General features: G+C 44.8%; 1 protein-coding gene across 1 annotated transcript in view; it reads right to left on the reverse strand.

Annotated features, from left to right (window-relative positions):
• Positions 1-4,144: 4,144 nt before the first annotated feature.
• LOC121837343 overlaps positions 4,145-13,273 on the reverse strand; it is a 70,236-nt gene continuing 61,107 nt past the window's right edge. Inside the window, exon 3 of the mRNA XM_042292939.1 lies at positions 4,145-4,862. Coding sequence (XP_042148873.1) covers positions 4,145-4,862 — 718 coding nt within the window. The remainder of the gene's footprint in view (positions 4,863-13,273) is intronic.

Consider the following 13,273-nt stretch of genomic DNA (forward strand, 5'->3'; position numbering starts at 1 on the left):
TCTCCTCCCTTTCCTCCTCTCCGGCGCCTTCGTTGCCACACCCGCTGGCTAAACTCTCCCACTATACGGCTTTGCATTGCAGTAGTAGTTTTATTTGTAGTCTTTACAGTTGAATGTGAATATTTGACAGAAGTCTCAGGTTGGGGCGAAAGGGGGTTAAATGAATGCATTTGATCATTCACCTAAATTCGGTACCCATCATTTTAACGCCTACGTAGCTTTGTCCTGGGGGGTGACTATGACTAAAATAAGAGGATCTATGTGCTGATCATGAAAGAATATGCTAGCCATTCTAATGTAGCTCTGCCAAGTACTTGATTGTGATTTGTTTTTATTTTCAGCTACTTGGGTGCCTCAAGATCTGGAGATCCTAGTGGCCACAAGCTTGGACTCAATCTTTTTCTGTGGTCTGGGCAGGACCATGGGGGAGGTAATCCCAGCAACAAGAGCATCGCAGTATCTCCCTGGCTGTGACTTTCGGTCTGCGTCACGACAGGGGAGTCCTCGTGCCACCAGGTGTTAGGTATGCCACTTGAAATAAGCATTTTTCTTACCTATTAATAGAACAGCAAAAGCACTACTAAGCCTAAAATGAAAAAAAAAACATATTCAAATCTTGGGTTGGATGAAATTCCAATTACAAAAAGGAGTCTGCAGACATGATTAACATGTGAACTTAAAGCCTGCGGATGTAGGTTCGACGGTGTCACAGAAATAACTTCCCGCAGATCTCCTTGCTCGTGCTATACCCAAACAAATTCTTAAAATAATCATTGTGTTTCGTTGGTGTCATCAATCTTATGTCCCTACCACACTCACCAGTCGGGACATGTGAAATATAAAAAAAAACAGGAACTTGCACATTGTCAGCTCTGCAAAGATTTATATAGTAAACAGAGCATAGCACGTTCAGCTTAAGAAAAAAATTCAGTGCAGGCCTATATTCATGGTTCACATATGTGTAATTGCTCTTTATAATGAAGTGAAAACTGCTTAAGTTGTGGCCCACTACAGGCTTTCTATTAGTGTTAAAAAGTGCGGTAGAAAATATGATTGCGCTTGGAAGACGGGGACATAGGAAGGACAGACACAACAGAGCGCTAACTTTCAACTGATTTAATTCAAGAACCTCAGCGTAGAAACGGACTGTGTCACCGCACCACATCTCAACCAATCCGTGGCCCTGCCACGGACCGCAAGTACGCCAAATCCTTATCCGCCAAGTCAATTGACGCCACACTGACACAACTTGTGCCGGAACTATTTATAGTGTCAGCCTCCATAATCTCGCTAACAGTCCTATCTTTGTGCCTCTCAAGAACAATAGACGAAACAAATAATGGTTTGCACCCGCAGTCATGACAGTGACACGACAGATCATGACTGCGAGTGCTAACCATTATTTGCTCAGTCTACTGTTCTTGCTAGACACAAAGATATGACTGTTAGAGAGATTATGGAGGCTGATGCTATAAATAGTTCCGGCACGTGTTGTGTCAGTGTGGCGTCAATTGACTTGGCGGATAAGGAGTTGGCGTACTTGCGGTCCGTGGCAGGGCCACGGATTGGTTGAGATGTGGTGCGGTGACGCAGTGTGTTTCTACGCCGAGGTTCTTGAATTAAATCAGTTGAAAGTTAGCACTCTGTGCTGTCTGTCCTTCCTATGTCCCCGTCTTCAAAGCACAATCATGTTTTCTAACGTACCGTACCAACTTGCCCAACAATCAGCACTTGCTAAAAAGTGCTATTGTGTTTTAAGCAGCTCGCACCAAATATTTTCTTGAAATACATGGGTTCATGGAAATTATTATGTAGATGTTGGCAGACAGTCATGGTGAGGCCAATCTTTAATGCCAAGTGGTCCACTTATTCAGAGTTAATTGAGTTTGTAAATATTGTAGGTCGCAAATTAAATTTTTATGGTACGCAATGGGCACAATCATCCGTAATGACTAGCTCTACCTAGGGGAACTTCATACGTTTACTACGGCAAGATGGTTTCGAAAAACAAAGTATTTAGTTTATTCAACTCCTGCACAAACCTTGTCTTTAGAAACTTTTTATATTCTTTGCGATGCTGAGATAAGATTCTGGAAATAGTTTTTCTAGAACTACTCTAGATATTTCCAGTTCATCATTTTTCTCGCAAAGCATTCGAGAGGGCCAAACCCTGTAATGTACGGAGGGAACTCACAGAATGATGCGACTGACAGTTTGGAGCATTCGGCACAGTAGCAGTAATAATGACATGTCACTTATGTAATGTTCATTATCGCAGATCAAACTGCTTTTTCCGTCTACACTTATTTTCAGTAGACTCATTCAGCGAACTCCCACCTGAGACTGCAGCGCTGGGTTCTGCAAAGTAATTTGAATGAATATAGATGCAACAGGTTTCTTTGAGCGTGCGTCTAACACATATTCTTCATATTGAATCTGCTAACTGTATTCATGTCCATGTCCATAATTCCATATTCCAGCTTATTTTTATTTTGACATTTGAGTTTTCTTCAGTACTTTTCTCAACATCTGTGCTTGCTGAGCCGTACTCAAGTCCATACATCTTGTCTTTCGCTATTACATTAATATATAAAACTGTTGATGCCGAGTGAGAATTCAAGGTACCGAATCTGTCGTGCGAGCTAAATAAGAACCAATAAAAAGCTCTACAAAGGAAATTTTGTTAAAGGATGCTTTATGGGCATTAGAATAGCACATGCCATGCTAAAAAAAAAAATACAAATTCTTGTTAGGTATGCGAGGATGACAGTGCTGTGCTGTTTCTGATGTGTCACAAAAAAAATCAGTGCCATACAGTGTTCCTTATGGAAGTACAAACTGTTGAATTCGAAGCCCAAAAGTTTTATTCAAGAATGTTCCTCAATACAAATGTATTTAGAGATCTGAGCCACTGACTCATACATGACTATGTGGCAAACATTAATTTTCATGTGGATTATAGTTTACAAGGTCTAGTCTGCATTGATTTATTGCATTCATGCTGAAACTGGGAGGGGTTCTCTGGGTATGAATAAAGAGATACCGTAAAATCCTGAATTAACGCCCCCCTTTTCGCCGTAGATAATTGGCCAAAAAAGTGGGGTGGGCGATCTTTCAGTATTTAAAAACCAAAATCACAAACAAAACTCGAGTAACGCGTGCGCCAAAGCAGCGTGGGTTTTCCTAGCTCTCATCGCTGAAACCGTCAAACGACACATCGCTTTCGCTATCGAAGATTAAATCGCCTCGTCAATGAGGCTCTCGGGATCCTCGGGTCCATTGGTTACCGAAGCCAAACGGTCGTTGAGCTCGCCGTCCTCGGAACCATCGAGCCTTGTGGATATTCCGCACCGTTTGAACGAACTCCGCACGGTATCCTCGGAGACGGAGGCCCACGCCTGAGCCACGAAGTCCACAACCTCTTGACGCGACGGCTTGCGAAGGTTGCCCTTTGGAGTCACCGAACCTTTCCGGAAGAACGATGCCCAAATTCCACGCAGCGCGTCCTTGAAGGGCTTCATCCATGAGACGTCCGCGGGTTGCAAAATGGACGTGCAACCGCTCAGTATCAAGACGACGTCGGTGTCTTTTGCGTCGAGCGCTTCTCAGGCCGCCTGTCTTGTGTATGGGTGCTTGGTCCAGTATGAGCAGTCTCCTCACGTCGTCGGCGTTCGGGCCCCAAACTCTCCTAGTCCACTCCAGTAGGACGGGAGAGGTCATCCAACCGTTCTTGGAAGAAGTAACTCGCACATTTGCTGCAAGTACAACAAGTATAACATGAAATAACAGTTCGGGCCCCAAACGCACATTACACATGCTACGCCGATGAGTGAAGATATGCGAACTGCCCGATTTTATGGCCGAGCGCCGAAGCACGCGCACGTGAGTAACCTTTGGAAAGCCAGCAAGTCACGCGCCAACTGCTCGTGCGCTCAAGATGGCGCCGGCCAGAACGGCTACGCCATCTTTCGGAAATGGGGCGATACAAAACAAAACGGGCTGTGGCGTTTTGTCAATGGATGACGCAACAGTCGCTCTATTTAAAAAAAAAAAAATGCTGTCAGCCTTATTTTTACGTATTTCTAAGGCTTTGTTTCGACATTTATACCCTGAATGGTGATTAATTACAACATACCTGGAATCCTTAGAGAAAAGAGTACTCCGGGGGGATCCGGCCGGTTGGCTCCTTCAGTACGATCAAAGCAGGTAGCTTGATGCCCGCTGCCGTCGCGCACAAGGCCACCGTCATCCCTCGCCGAGCAGAGCTGGTCTTGGCGATGCGAATACTCGACTCGCCGACAGCATTGTTGGTTCTCGCAGCAGGGCAATCCATCCGGACCATAGTCTGATCCATGTTGGCTATGTTGTAGTCCGAGTAGTTGTGCTCCAGGTGCAGAGTTGACACAGCCTTTCGGAACACCGTAATTGCTTCAACGTAGTCGGCAGGCAGCTTCTGACTTTCGTTGGTCCCCACCCGCATAGACACATTAAATCGCTTCTTCCAGTTAGCTATGTACTGGCATGACGCTTGGAAGTTTCCTAGGCCCATCTGTTCTGCCAGTTTCCGCGCATGCTCTTGAAGCAGGCGATTGCTGACTGCTCGACCGGCGGATCTCTCAGTCTCCAGGAAGTCCATCAGTGCGTCGTCGATTTCTTCACTAAAAACGGGTCGTCCCCTACCTATTGCTCTCTTCAACTTGTTCGTTCCATGGCATTGTTGTAGAAGTACTTGGTAGCTCGTATTCCATTCCCGTACACGCTTCCGGTCAACTTCGAAATGGCGCGCAGTCTTGCTCACGTTAGCTCCGTTCTTGCGGTGCCATTCCACGACTTCCACTTTCTTCGGGATGGTATAGCTGGACCTTATCCCGAGTATACACAAGAAACGTCTTCACAGTTTGCTGGTCGAAAGATTTTCTGGGGTTGTCGGGCGATCTGACGACAGCCACTAAGTGACCTTCAACGCTTTCCTGATGTCATTCAATAAGTGACCTTGACCACTTTCCGGGTTCCTTCCGTTATCTTATCTCCCTTATTGTGTGTGGCCTCTTCTTTTTGTGAAGGGAATCCTAGGCTTTCCAAACCTTCTCCCCTACCCTCCGGCACTTTTCTCAACCTTCGGGCATCGCTATTTTTGGAAGGTGGGCGACCTATCAGTATTCAAGGGAAACACGTGTTCGAACATAAAAGCGGAGTGGGCGATCTATCGAGTGTGGGCGCTATTTCAGGATTTTACGGTAAACATTTCTTGAAATCAAAACATTTGAGAACGGACAAAAGGAAGGATCTGAGAACGGTTTCTTAGATTCTCTTCTTTTTCTTACAGTATCTCTAATGTTCACTTTATTTCACCTGATGCATTTAGTTTTTAGCGCAGCTCTTAGCACCCGTTTCCGCGTTTCGCGGCGTCGCTGTCGGCGTAACCACCCAACTAAACTTGGCAGGAAATTGAAATAATGTTGTGGTCATGTGACGTCAATATTTCCGCTAAGTCTAGCTGAGAAACTGAATTTTTTTATGGCTGACGTGACACGGTCATGCGACGTCATTTTCCCTGCTACTTTTAGCGGAAAAACCGCATTTGTGTTGAGGTCATGTGACATCAATTTCTGCGCTAAATTTAGTGGGAAACTTAACCAGCTAAATTTAGTGGGGAAATTTTCCCGCTAAATTCAGGGAAGTTTCCTGCTAAATGGGAGGGAGCAGAAGAGGAGGATGGGAGGGGGAGGAGGGGCATACCTTCCCATCCTCCTCTTCAAGATCTGTGCTCTAATTTCACGCTACAGAGAATTGTAAACGTCTCATATTTCATCTCATGTTTACTCAACTTTTATATTGCAGGTGCGCTCGCAGCACAAATCTGGGTTGTGCTGATCCTCTACGCACAAGTTAGGAACTCCTGAGTGGCAAGAGTGGGAGTTTGGTCTGACAGCTCAAGGGACACCATTGTTCAGTATTGAATTTTTAATAATCTTCTTTTAAGCAAAGTTAAGCTTTGCTGCATGCAGTTCTTGTAAAAATAAATACCTGCAACCAAATTTACCAGGTCACGACATTTCGCCTCTGCTCTTAGTGGTCCTGGTGAGCCTCGGATAAGAGCTTACTGGTGTGCAAACACCATGCTTGTTTGAAACCACTCACTGATGTAGAGACTCGCTGACATCCAGCATTCCAATGAAACGCTGGATGTCCACAAGTCTTTCTTGAACAATGCAAGCGGGGAAGGAACCATACAATCGTATCGTATTGGGGGACATTCTACAGAGTTTTTTTTCTATGTTTTACAGATTTTTTTTAAAAAAGCCGTAAAAGCTACATTTACGCGGTCTGTGCACGTGAGTTATATGGCCAGGGCGGCATAGTATAAAAGGCTAATTTGTAATGATCCGTCGGCTTATTACAGAGATGTGCCAGACTTCTTTCAGAAAACTAGATGGAGGTTCATTCTAGCGTAGTTTTATCCCGCGAATCTGAATATCCCGTTCGTTTTCCTCAAAGATATAACTAAACGTGAGAAAACACAAAAAACATCCCACCAACAGTGACATCGTAAGACCTTTCGGCCGCCAAGCGTGTGTCGCTTAAGGGCCGCGCGTCCAATCGCAAGTTTTCTAGGTATATTCTCCGGCACTAGCACCAGTCGTGACACATTTTTCTGCCCTTTTAAAAAATAGCATGTGCGTGCATAGCTTTGATAGGCGCTGAAGATGCGTGAACAAAGATTTTGAAAGCTGCTGTTGTGACGTCGCTCTCTAGGGAGGTGCTTTCACAGCGCTTTAAAAAAGGCTATGCAGCCTTGATTAATTAAATTAGCAAATAATTTTGATATTTGAGATTCTGGAGGTCGAATGAAGGAGATTTAAAAGTGTTTTCTCAAATACAAAACTGCTTCAGCCTCTCTCTAAGTATAGTATGTTCGTGAAATTTTTAATCAGTGAAAATAGACCCATGGTTCCAATTAGAAACCTGCTAAGCATCATCAAAACACACTAAATCAATTTTCTTCGTAAAGATATAAGACGAGTATCATTTTATGGCGTTATAAAAAAATGGTCAATTTGGACGCATTTCCAGACTTCGGTTTCTTACCAGAGCGCATCTTTGCACCTGCGGTCCAGCTGCCCGGTGACCGCAGTGCGAAGCCGCCCCCTCGCCTCCCTCGTAGGATGAAGGGAAGCAAGGCGCATGTGTGTTGTGTGTCTATGCCCCTGGGGAACAGGACCGTGGGCGCAGAGATGAGCTCTGATAAGAAACTGAAACCTAGAAACTCGTCCAAATAAAGCTTTTTACAGAATGCATAAAACGCTACCCCTGAATTATATCCTTTTAAAAAGACTTGATTTTGTGGTTTTCAATGACTCAGCAAGTTTCTAATTGAAACCATATTTTAATTTTCACTAATTAAAAAGTTGATTAACAAATTGTATTTAATTATCTGACTGATCGTTACGACTAGGTCCCTATACTACGTACGCCTGGCCGTATAACTCGCCTGCACAAACCGCATTAATATAGCTTTCACGACCTTTCTAAACATATATGTAAAGCTTAAAACTAAATCGCCCTGTACAACAGTGAAAAGGCGAAACCAACACGCTGGAGCCATATGGCTACACCATGCTGGTATCGCCTTTTTGCTGGTATAGGATGTCCCATATTACGTTATGCATGTATGGTTCCGTCCGCCTACATGGTTCCGCCTATATCCACTACGCTGGTATAGGATGTCCCATAATACGACACGCTTGTATGGTTCCGCCACCTGTATCGTTCCGCCTTATTCCACTATACTGGAGCCGCCTTTTTCGCTTGTATAGGATGTCCCATATTATGGTTACGCTTGTATGAGCCTTTTCCGTCATCTTTTCGAGATTTTCCAACAGGGAAAGCTTTTTACAGAATGCATAAAACGCTACCTCTGAATTATATCCTTTTAAAAAGACTTGATTTTGTGGTTTTCAATGACTCAGCAAGTTTCTAATTGAAACCATATTTTCATTTTCACTAATTAAAAAGTTGATTAACAAATTGTATTTAATTATCTGACTGATCGTTACGACTAGGTCCCTATACTACGTACGCCTGGCCGTATAACTCGCCTGCACAAACCGCATTAATATAGCTTTCACGACCTTTCTAAACATATATGTAAAGCTTAAAACTAAATCGCCCTGTACAACAGTGAAAAGGCGAAACCAACACGCTGGAGCCATATGGCTCCACCATGCTGGTATCGCCTTTTTGCTGGTATAGGATGTCCCATATTACGTTATGCATGTATGGTTCCGTCCGCCTACATGGTTCCGCCTATATCCACTACGCTGGTATAGGATGTCCCATAATACGACACGCTTGTATGGTTCCGCCACCTGTATCGTTCCGCCTTATTCCACTATACTGGAGCCGCCATTTTCGCTTGTATAGGATGTCCCATATTACGGTTACGCTTGTATGAGCCTTTTCCGTCATCTTTCCATCATCGAGATTTTCCAACAGGGAACGCTAGTGGGTGATGAAGATCTAGTAGAGAGTAAACGTCGTCATAGTTCCGGAGTAAGCCTCTGCAGTTCCACTGGAGAACTGTATCTGCCATCTCACAAACAAGAAAAAAATGTATATATATATAAGAGTATATGTTTCACTAGACCTTAAAATCTATTTTGACGCGGGGAGCATTTTTCTTTTTAGCCGTATCTTTCGGCCTGCCGGTGGTACCACCGGAGGCCGAAGGTAGGGACTCTGAACTTGAGTGGAGTGTGTCCTCGTCGGACTTCGACCCACTCTCGTCCATTGGTTCACCGGGGGTTGCCGTAGGCTGATCCTTACAGACCTGCGACCCCGACGGCTCACCGAGTTTCCGGGCGCCTTCGGAGGTGCGAGGGGGGATTCCCCGACCCCGAGGCAGCTGGGTTTTAGCGGGCGCAGGGGGTCCACACCTCTGCGCTTGGGTGGACCCTGGCGGACCAGGATCTTCCCTTTGGTTAGTGAGGGAAGTGGCTTGTACCACTCCAGGTAAAGTTGGAGGGGACTTGGGGAGGACACACAGGTCGTCCGTCGACGTCTGTGTTCCTGCTGACACCGTTGACCGCGCAGGTCCCCTGCGCGCGGCCTCGGCGAATGAACCTCGAGATAAAAATGAGTGTCGTTTTCTTGCTTCTGTGTAGGAAATATTGTCTTTGACTTTCAGGGAAAGAATTTCCTTCTCTCTTTTCCAGACAGGACAGCTGCGAGAGTATGCCGGGTGAGGTCCCTGACAGTTGACACAAATAGTAGTGTTGTTACCACAGTTATCGGTGGGGTGGTCAGTGCTTGCACACTTGGCACAGGTAGCCTTTCCCCTGCAAGAAGCTGTTCCGTGTCCAAAGCGTTGGCAACGGAAGCAACGCCTTGGATTTGGGATGTAGGGCCGAACCCTACAGTTTAAATACCCGGCCTTGACTGTTTGAGGAAGCGTAGTCGAGTCGAAGGTTAATACTAAATGTTTTGTGGGTCGCTCTTCACCATCACGCCGGAGGGTAATACGTCGCACAGAAACGACACCCTGACCTGAAAGTCCCTCAACGATCTCGTCGGTGGGAATTTCGAGAAGGTCATCTTCGGAGATGACGCCCTGCGTGCTGTTGAGTGAACGGTGTGGGGTCACAGATACTTTGTATTCTCTTACTTCGTTGAGAGCCAGAAGTGCCGTACTCTGCTTCGCAGTAGTGACTTCTACAAAGAGGTCGCCAGAGGGAAGTTTTTTCGCTTTGAAGTCCTTTCCTATCACGTTCTCTAGGGTCTTTGCAACTAAAAAAGGCGAAAGCTTTGAGAGTGGTTGGTTGTCGTTCTCAGAGTGCATTACCAGAAACTTGGGTAAGGTAATAACTGGCATTGTAAGGCTTGCTTTTTTTTATGTTTCTTCGGTCCGACCCCTTTTCAAGAGCCGATCTAGAAAAGATTTTGCTTTGGAACCCATACGAATGGGAAAAAAATTCAGCACCCATGGTGTGCCACCCACCACCGAGTCCAACAAAGGGAATGGTCAACAGTCCATAACAAATAGGGCTTTGCTGGTACCGTTGAGCCATTAGCACTTGCCCGGGTGCTATACCCAAGCGTGGTTAGAATTTAGATAATTCATTACCACACAAGGTTGGCCCTTGCCGCCAAAGGAGATGAAATGGGTGTAAGGAAGGTGGGGTGAAGAAAAGAGAGAGATTTATAAGTAAAAGAAGAGAGGGGATAGTAGGAGAAAAGGCGACTGACTGGATCATCCTGGCCGGGCCTTACCAGGACACCCGTCTAAGGAAGCAGGGGCCAAAGTGGTGTGTTGCCTCGCCCGGGGGGCCCCGAAGGGTCCAAACCTACCCCGGGCTCGGCTCAACCACCAGGATGCCCTTTTCCCTGGACACGGGCTCGCCACGCACAGCCAGACGTGGGTGGGTCTTACCCACTTTTTACTCGGGGTCTGTAATGTAGCCCACGTGGCTGGGGTCCGTGGTGACGCTACTCACCAAGCACCTAGCACCTAAGGCGCAGGCGCCCCCTGCGGAGCTCGGGGTCCGTGGAGACGCCACTCTCCAAACACCTGCTTTCACAGGTGCCCCCTGCGGGGAGAAAATCACGAAAGCTTGTTTCTAAGCTTTAACTGTTGGGCCAACACTGTTATTCTTGGAGCTGTTTATCGACCCCCCTCTGCTACTCCTGATTACTTGTGCAGGTTATTTGACCACTTGTTTAAATTTAGCAGCCATAAAATAATTCTGGCTGGTGACTTTAATACCCCGTCCATTGACTGGGCCAATATGTGTGGTTCTTCTTCTGCAACTGAAATTATTTGTGATATGATGTTCGCCTTTGATCTGACGCAGTTAGTTCAGGATCCAACCCGAGTACATGGTACAAGTGGCTCAATTCTTGATCTTGTTTTCGTAAACAATTCGCTTAGTGATTGTACCATATCTGTTGAACACGGTATATCTGATCACTATTTGCTCCTCTTGACTTGTTTACTTGAGCGCTTTTCACCTACACAAAGAGTTATATATTCACCTTTCAAAGACTACTCGCGAGCTGACGATACTAGCATACTCGATTATCTTGACATAAATCTTGATAATTTCACTGATACAAATGTTGGTACCCTTTGGCTAAAATTTAAGAACTTATGTGAATACTGCCTTGACAAATTAGTACCTACAAAATACAAGCGTATTAATCGTAATAATCCGTGGATTAACAAAAAAATCATACATCTCAAACGCAGGATAAAACGAGCGAAGAAATCAAGGCCGGTTAATTGTGATGTCACCAATCAGCAGAGCGATCTTCGTAGCCTAATTGCAGCGGCTAAAAACAATTACTTCTCCGGCACGCTTCTAAACTATCTTAAACATGACTCCCAAACGTTTTGGCGCTACTTGACTGAAAAAAATAAGCCTGTTGAGCAAATCGTGGTGAATGACACTGTCTCAACTGATCCTGGTGTTATAGCGTGCCATTTCAGTGAGTACTTTCAGTCGGTTTTCTCCGATATCCGTAACCATGATTATGTGATTTCCACCACATCAAACTATCACTCTGAGTTCATAACTTATTACGGCATAGTTTCTTTGCTGTTGTCACTGAAAACGAAAACGAGTGCTGGTCCCGATAAGATTCCAAACACTTTTTTACGACGGTACGCTGAGTCCCTAGCCCATTATCTTCTCATTATTTTTCGTGCATCATACTCAAACAGCTCGCTGCCAGATGATTGGCGCACTGCCATAGTGGTACCTGTGCACAAAAAAGGGGATCGCCTAGCAGTTGAGAACTACCGTCCAATTTCCTTGACTTCTTCTTGTAAATTAATAGAGCATATCATCTGCAGCCAAATCAATGAACTGCTGGACAGTCGTAATTTTCTAACAGAATTTCAACATGGCTTTCGCAAAGGCTTATCAACTACGACCCAACTCGTCACTACCATCCATGAGTGTCCGCAAATCCTCGATAGGGGAGGTCAAATTGATGTGCTTTTCCTGGACTTCAGCAAAGCTTTCGTTAAGGTGTCTCATGAACAACTGCTTTTTAAACTTGAACAGCTTGGTCTTCCACATGGTTTTGTTAACTGGATTGCTGCATACTTGTCACATCGCACACAGTCTGTTTCCGTCGGAGGTTGCATCTCTCCAGTTCTGCCTGTAACGTCAGGGGTCCCCCAAAGGAGCGTTTTAGGTCCTCTTTTGTTCTTGGTGTACATAAATGATATTGTATCAATCATTGACGCAGGTGTCCATATACGTCTTTTTGCCGACGATTGCATTATTTTTAAAGAAATAACTTCGAGCTCGGATCAGTTATTGCTAGAACATAGTTTGCATTCCGTTGTATCATGGTGCGATACGTGGAAAATGAAGCTTAACTCTGCTAAATCAACACTTTTGCGTATTACAAAAAAGAAGCAACCCTTCGAATACATTTATAATATCCCGGACACTCCGGTTACTGTGGAGCGAGAATGTAAATATCTTGGTTTAATTATATCGGACACACTTTCTTGGTCTCCTCCTATAAAACATATCTGTACCTCGGCATCCAGGAAGTTGGGTTTCATTAAAAGAAAATTGAACGACGCTCCGATTCAGGTTAAGCTACATGCGTATTATTCATTAGTCAGATCCAAGCTTGAGTATGCAAATATCGTTTGGGATCCATTCACTCAGAAAGATATCCGGAAGTTGGAGATGGTGCAACGTCGAGCGGTTCGGTTTATTTACGGAAAGTCTAGAAGGCTGGATTCACCATCTCAACTTATGCAGGCTAACGGAATACAGAAGGAAACTAGCGCGGTTGAAATTCTTGTTTCATCTTCAGCAAGGACATACTCGCATAGACCCATTGCAATAAATTTCCCCTTTAGCGTCAAGAGCTACGCGGCACAGACATAAGTTTTCACTAACACCCATTCTTGCGCGTAAAATATGTTTAAGTTTAGCTTTTTCCCTCGCACTATTAGCGACTGGAACGGTTTACCTCTCGAACTATTTATCAACACCAACTTTGTAGAAGGTCTCGAGCGTCTTGATAACTAGCATGTTTTGCTTTGTACATTGCTGCACCTTCATCTTTTTCGCATGAACATTAGGATTTTATAAACCTTCATACTACATCTGGATAGGTCATTTTGTATTAGTGCATGATGGAATTACATACTGCTTGATGCTTGCTCCCCCCCCCCCCACCTCCCCTTTTTTTAAATAATATATCCTGTATATTCGCTAGTTAGTTGTAAACCTTTTAATGTCGTGTT

This window comes from Ixodes scapularis, unplaced genomic scaffold, assembly GCF_016920785.2.
Source record: "Ixodes scapularis isolate PalLabHiFi unplaced genomic scaffold, ASM1692078v2 PGA_scaffold3__209_contigs__length_174095766, whole genome shotgun sequence".
NCBI classification, from domain to species: Eukaryota; Metazoa; Arthropoda; class Arachnida; order Ixodida; family Ixodidae; genus Ixodes; species Ixodes scapularis.